This window comes from Triticum urartu, chromosome 5 (assembly GCF_003073215.2).
Source record: "Triticum urartu cultivar G1812 chromosome 5, Tu2.1, whole genome shotgun sequence".
NCBI classification, from domain to species: Eukaryota; Viridiplantae; Streptophyta; class Magnoliopsida; order Poales; family Poaceae; genus Triticum; species Triticum urartu.
Genome location: NC_053026.1, coordinates 515,057,298 through 515,064,084, shown reverse-complemented (window position 1 = coordinate 515,064,084; position 6,787 = coordinate 515,057,298). Strand labels below are relative to the sequence as shown.

At 51.7% G+C, this 6,787-nt stretch overlaps 1 protein-coding gene across 1 annotated transcript; it reads right to left on the bottom strand.

The window, feature by feature from the left end:
* Positions 1-1,856: 1,856 nt before the first annotated feature.
* Positions 1,857-3,312, bottom strand: LOC125556504 (spidroin-1-like). The gene has a single exon (XM_048719226.1). The coding sequence runs from the start codon at positions 3,216-3,218 to the stop codon at positions 2,040-2,042; it is 1,179 nt and encodes a 392-aa protein (XP_048575183.1). The 5' UTR covers positions 3,219-3,312; the 3' UTR covers positions 1,857-2,039.
* Positions 3,313-6,787: the final 3,475 nt, after the last annotated feature.

Genomic DNA, 6,787 nt, shown 5'->3' with positions numbered 1-6,787 from the left:
TTACTACGTTCCTTCACACAAAACAAATATACACATGCAAAACCGTTGAAGAACTTGAGTAGTACAAAGTTTCTAAAAAAAACTTGGTCCAATACAAAGTACAAACTACAGATCTACAGGGAACAACTAATACCAAATTTCGTGATTTATACTGTCAGTAGTGGCGGTGTAGTAGTGGCTGGCTCCGCTTGTTTAGAGGATGAGGTTATGATTTCGATCCTTCCTATTTTTCTTATTTTCCGAGGATTTTTACCTGACGCATGCTCAGATAGCAAGTGGCCTCACGCCTGATGGGCCAGCCCAGTTAAGCACCGTATCCCCACTCGGTACTTTAGTTAAGGCTTTCTGCGCCACGGAAGATGACTGGAAACATGCTTTGATTGATTGCATTATGGCGGTGGAGCGTGTGGTCTCTCTGCTCGAAGGTAATTGTGGAAGCTATGGTTGATAATCTGACAATGGATGCAAAAAACTGGTTATTTACTATGCATGAGACATTGTCACACGAGCAGTTCACCCGAATGGTGGTGACCTTATGGACAGTGGCGGAGCTTCATGGGGGCCAACCTGGGCGGTGGCCCCCCCAGCTCACAGGAAAATACATGTATATATCTTAGTTTTAGGCCTATTTTTGCACCAAAAATCAGCCTATAGTGAATTTGTTTGCCCCCCCAGCCAGTGGCCCCCCCATGATTCTTGCCCAAGCTCCGCCACTGTTTATGGACCATTTGGCGATCAAGGAGGAAAGCCATTCATGAAGATATTTTTGAAAGCCCTTTTGCAACTCATTCTTTTGTCAACTTTTTCTCAGAGATCTATAGATAGTTGAAAGGCAAACTCCGACGCAGCCACAAAGGCCCAAAGCCCGACCAACGGCTTGGTTGGCACCTCCGGAGGGTCTTGCGAAGGTTAATGTTGATGCAGCGGTCTCTGTAGAAGGAAGTTTCGGAGCTGTGGAGGCAGTCTGTCGGGATCAGAGAGAAAAATTTCTTGAGGCTTCAGTTGTCACTTTCAGACACATAATTGATCCTAACACGCTGGAAGCATTGGGAGTACGTGAAGGGCAATCTTTAGCTGACGATCTTTACGGAACCGGATTCATATTGCTTCAGATAGCAAGATGGTGATGAATGACATCAAGGTGAACTCGGCAGCAGGGTATGGAGCCATTCTACATGAAATAAAAGACTGATCTAGGAATTTCTTTTGCTGTAATATATTTCATGAGTTTAGTACCTCGAATTTTGAGGCTCACACTCTCGCTAGGCATGCTTTAGGACTCTGTTTTGGTCGTCATGTTTGGTTAGGCCGACCGGGGGAGCTTCCCTTTCCTGTAAACATTTTGGAGATTGAATAAAGCTAAGCGATATTGTCTCAAAAAAAAGTTTCTCCAAAAAAAAAGAGGTGATGTACTTTAAAAATGACCATCGTGCCCTCTATTATGAAAATGTACGGGGTAATCTCAATCGTTAATGTGTTTATGAGGGTCTAGCGAAGTTGATTCGATAGCTAATTAAAACGATAAAAAGTTTCCCTCGCTTTATATTATAAAGCAATGATCGATAGCCAATTAAAATGCTCGGGAGCTTGCTAGAATCCCATGATTTGCTTGTAAAATTTCACGGAGCTGAAGGTGTTTCATTGCCAAATGTAGGACCAAGAGGAGATAATATATACATTGGCCTCTGATTATCGTGAATGAAATTAGTTTATTACTATTGTTTTTGAAAATTTAATCTGGGCATCATATACATCCATAAAATGGTAACTGAACCCACCGACGGATGAGCAAAGTACAATCTACCTATTTGAGTATTTGATTTGAATCGCAGTTCTAGAGATAAGCACCCAGTTTAGAAATTAGAACAGGATCATTTCCATTAAATTTTGAGTTTTACTCAAATCACACAAATACAGCTTCAAATTTTGCACCACCCACAATCACAAGCACAGCATATGGCTAATATCAACACATGAAAAGAAAAACGCACGCGCGCATATCCAAACTGCCACACTAATCCGTCTTCCCGATCAGAAGTTCAGAACCCCACGGCCATGGCGCTGACAAGCACCGCAGCTCCAATGGCCACGAGATGGGCGGCCCCACGGCTGCTCTTGTAGGCTCCACTGTCGTAGGGGCTGTTGTCCACCAGCGGCTGGCTGCCGAACCCTGCCACTCCCGCGACACCGCCGGCCGCCGTCGCCGCTTCACCATGTCCTGCAACGTCCCCGACACCACCGAAGGCTCCTGCGCCGGCGCCCGGTGCGATCCCGTAGCCGTCGCCGAAGGGCCCTGCCCCCGCGGCAACACCTCCTACCGTTGGCGCAATGCCGTAGCCGTCGCCCAAGCCACCTGCCCCCGGGCCAACTCCTCCGGCGCCTCCTACCGCCGGTGCAATGCCGTAGCCGTCGCCCAAACCACCTGCCCCTGGGGCAACAGCTCCGACTCCTCCTGCCGCCGGTGCAATGCCGTAGCCGTCACCCAAGCCACCTGTTCCGGCCCCTGGAACAACTCCGTCCCCGAGCTCCGCCGCCTGCGGCAGCTCCGCCGCGTGGCCGTTGCCGCCCTGCACCTGGCCGAAGGGCAGGTTGCTGCTGTGCGCGCCGATGGGCTCGGCGAAGGACGGCAGCGCGGCCGCAAGGCCCGGTGACCCCGGCGCGCCGCAGTGCTGCGCGTGGCGCGGCTCGTCGCTGGCCCGCCACGCGAGCTCACCGTCCTTGTCGCGGACGCGCATGTCGCCGTCGTCCACGAGCTCGAGCGTCTGCAGGAAGTTGGTCCCGTCGGTGTTGGTCTCGCCGTGCCACACCTCCTCGCTGCCGTCGAACACCTCCAGCCCGTGCCACGAGAAGAGCAGGGTGCACGTGTTCACCGTGCTCACCGGCCGGCACTCCGACTCCCATGCGCTCGCGCCCCCGGCAGCGCCGCCTCCTTCACCGCCCTCGGCCGCTTTGCCGCCACCGGCCATCACCTCGACGTAGCAAAAGTCAGCGCCGAGCCCGCCGGCGCCCGGCGCGGTGTGGGTGCGCACGAAGTAAGCCGCGTACTTGCCGGACGGAGACGTGAGGAACAGAACGGGCGGGCCGGCATGCCCGCCCGGCGGGATGCTAGCCAGGATCTGCTGCTTGGACACGCGCTCGATCGTGCCGGCCGGCACCGTGGCTGCGGCGAGGGAGCAGGAGAGGAGTAGGAAGACGGCTATGGAAGGCAGGAGCTCCATGGCTGGCTAGCTCAAGCAGCTTCTCGTACTTCTCACTTGGGTGCTTGCTGCTGCTCTGTGGTTCTTGTGGTTGTGGTTGTGCATGGTGTAGCATGACGAGCTGCGTACATATAGTTGGGGTGGTGATGGAGTAGGAGATGGCGAGTGGTTAGAGGAGCTGGATGGAGTTGGTACATCACCCGTTCCAATACATGCACGAGTAGGGGAGTGGTGAGGCAGCTGGGTTGAATAGTTGGGGCATGGGAGCCAAAAAGGGAATTCCGCCACAAAGCATCTGGCTCCACTTTTTGTTGTGCCCTACGAGTGGTTAGAACATCTAGAGCCGCCCCAAACCTGCCTACCCGGGGGCCCGTCCGGTCCCTAGTCACAAAAATATGACTCAGACAGGCGTCTCAAACGAGTATCAAACGCCCGGCTGATTGGTTAGATATGGGGTGTCCGGGCACAGGCTGGACCGTCACATAGGACTAACGATAAGGTCTGATGCAAAAAACGCCCGGAAACCTCGCGGTCCGACAGACGCTTCCTCCGTCGTCGTAGTGTGAACGTCGGGTGGCGTCATTCCGGCTCGCTGGCCGAGGCCAAATTTGGCTATTTAAACCGGCCGGCGTCCCCAACCCTAGCTCATCCACCTCCTCCTTCTTTGCGCTGCCACCCATATCCGTCCGTCTCCTCTCCCCCGCTCTCCCATGCTCTCCGGCATCGCCATGGTCCGGCGCAAGATCACGACATATGCTATGCTGACGCCAGAGCGCTGGCAGACAACGGAGGAGATCCAGATGAGGCGTGCCGCCCGCACTGCTGTTGGTCTGCCTCCGAACTCATCGGAGCCAGAGGAGGAGGAGGGAGAGCAACTGCAGGAACCGATGGGAGTGCGGATCCGGAGGCGGAGCAGCTTGCTCCTGGGTTCACCATGGGGTAGGCGGAGGCGGAGTACGCCATTGCCCAAGTCACGGAGATGGCGGAGCAGTAGGCCATCCTGGAGTCTATCCAGGATGAGGCTTATGAGGAGGACAACCGGCGGTTCTTCCGGCAGGAGCAGGCAGCGTCCGACGTGCTCTTTGTCGAACTCGATGCAGTTGTGTTAATTTACGGAGTGTTCGGTCTCTGCCCGCGCGTTCGCGGGTGTTTGAGGAGTCATATTTATTATATGCGGCTGTAGATGCTCTTAGTGTGATTCCTGATTGGGTCAGACTTTAGATGGAGTGAATGTTGTATTTTTTTTTCTTTTTGAAAAGACACGGATATAATCCATCCGATCTAAAATAAGTGTTCCAGCTTACTAGGGAGTGAATGTTGTACTTTCTTTTCTTTTTAAATAGACAAGGATCTACTCCCTCTGATTTAAAATACGTGTCACAATATTGAACTGGAGTTAGTTCAAAAACCGTGACACTTATTATGGATCAGAAGCCGTATTATAAAAGTTCATTTAAAATACACAACACTTCAAACATAATAAAAATTACATCCAGCTCCCTAAACCATCGAATGACCACCACAACCATGAGCACGAGCTCACAGAAGTGTCGCGGTCGTCGCTCCCATACCAGAGTCAGACTGACCTTGCTAATGACACAATGAAGTTTTTGTGCACGTGCCCGTATGAAACTAACACCCTAGAGTCGCAGTCATCGTCATTGAACCCTTTAATTGATCTAAAGTGCCTAACACTAGATCTCGCCATTGCGCGTACGAGCTAAACCTAACCTCAACGCTCTAAGGGGATGACATGAATTTGTGCTTCGTCGACTCCATCACGACAGACGAATCCAAGGAGGATCAAAACCTAGAAGACCAACTCGAAGACCAAATGCCAGCATTTGCCCAAGCACTGCCGATACGAGGACTAAAAAACCCTAAGCTAAACCACTAGCCGGATCCAAGACACCAAGGTTCCCCTCCCTGCCACTAAGCCATGGGCTGGCCGATGGGACTTGAAGGGAAGGAGAACTTTGTGCCAGCACCTACACGTGTATATGAAAAGAAAAGATGTGAGTGGATTATGTAAGGTGTTAGTTTTTTTGAGAAAGCCATTTTTATGTTAGATTAAGCTTATAGCTATATATCAACATCTACTATCAAATGAATGAAATATGATGACTATCAAATGAATGAAATATGATGACTATCAAATTAATGAAATTTGATGATATATTTCATAATGAATCTAACTATCAATTTTTTAGCATTTCTCAAGTTTAAGGATAGTGCGTATAAGTAAGTTCTGTAGGTATGCAATATAGGGTGAGAACGACCTATATGGCAAGCAAACTAATATACCAGCTAAACAAAAGGCAATACCAATACGCTAGCTCTCCCGCGAGGCAGATCCCTGCCGCAGGCACTAGCCGCGGTGGTGGCGGCGCGCAACGCCAAAAGGGCTAGGGAAGGAGGGTTGCACGCGAATCTCCCATGAGACGGCTGGGGCGCCTCGCGCGACAGCCACGACGACTTCCCGGCTGTGCGGCGGCAGCTGGCATACCCATGGCTAGCGAGGTGCTCCGGTGGGATCCTCCGCTGTGCGATGGGCGGCGTCGGTGGCCGTGCATCTGGTGTCCCGGCCAGATCCGTCGTGGTTCGGCTTTGGTCGGACGACGGCGCGTGATGGGGCTGGGATGAGGCAGGCGAAGGTCCTCAACCGGCTTTCCGACGACACCGTACATCTACATGGCGAGGATGTGCGCGGATCCAGTCCGCAGCGAGATCGTGGTGGCGCTACTTCCGGTGAAAATCGTGCTGATTTCGGTAATGGCTGATGATGACGGCGTCTCCGACGCCATTCCCCTGTTGAGGCATCATCGTTGCAAGTTGCGTCAACATGATCGAGATGTTCCGGGGGAAACCCTAGATCTGGGTCTACTAGATCGGACGATGACGGCGGCTTCGATGTCGTTCTCCCTCCTGGAGGCATTGTTTTGGAGCAGGAGCTGGTTGGAGGGGACACGAGGAGGAGCGGTGTTACATCTACCGCAAGGCCGACGACGGATCCCGGTGGCATGGCGCTGCGGAGTTTCGGCGACGGACGCGTGTGGATGGATACATGCAGGTTGGTGGCGTTGTCTGACACTGTGGTGGCGTCACGGCAGGCCTGTCAAGGTCGGTGCGTCATTACCTGCTCTAGAGATGGATCGGTGGAAGACGGGGACGGCAGCCTCTGAAAGTGCGCAAGATCGGTATGACCTAGTCCTGGTATTTGTGAATAATTAACAATGACTGCATGCATCGTCCAGATACAGAGACCGGGGGTATATCCTCATTTTCTTAAAAAAAAGGCAATACGCTATGTGGCTAGCGTAACAAATAGAGGTCCAAAAATTAAACACACAAGTTGGAGACGAAGATCTATCGTGTACTCTTGGGGGATTGTTAATCTCCAACGAAGAAGTGCAAAAGTCAAAGCTTCCAAACGCTATTAAGTGTGTGTAGGGCGTGTGCAAGGCCGGGCCGGCAAAATCTGAGGCCCTGTGCGAAATTAAAAAATAGAGTCCTATTTCATAAAAAATAAACTAACGAGCAATTATAATGTATATATACCCCTCAAAAAAATTATAATGTATATATATATA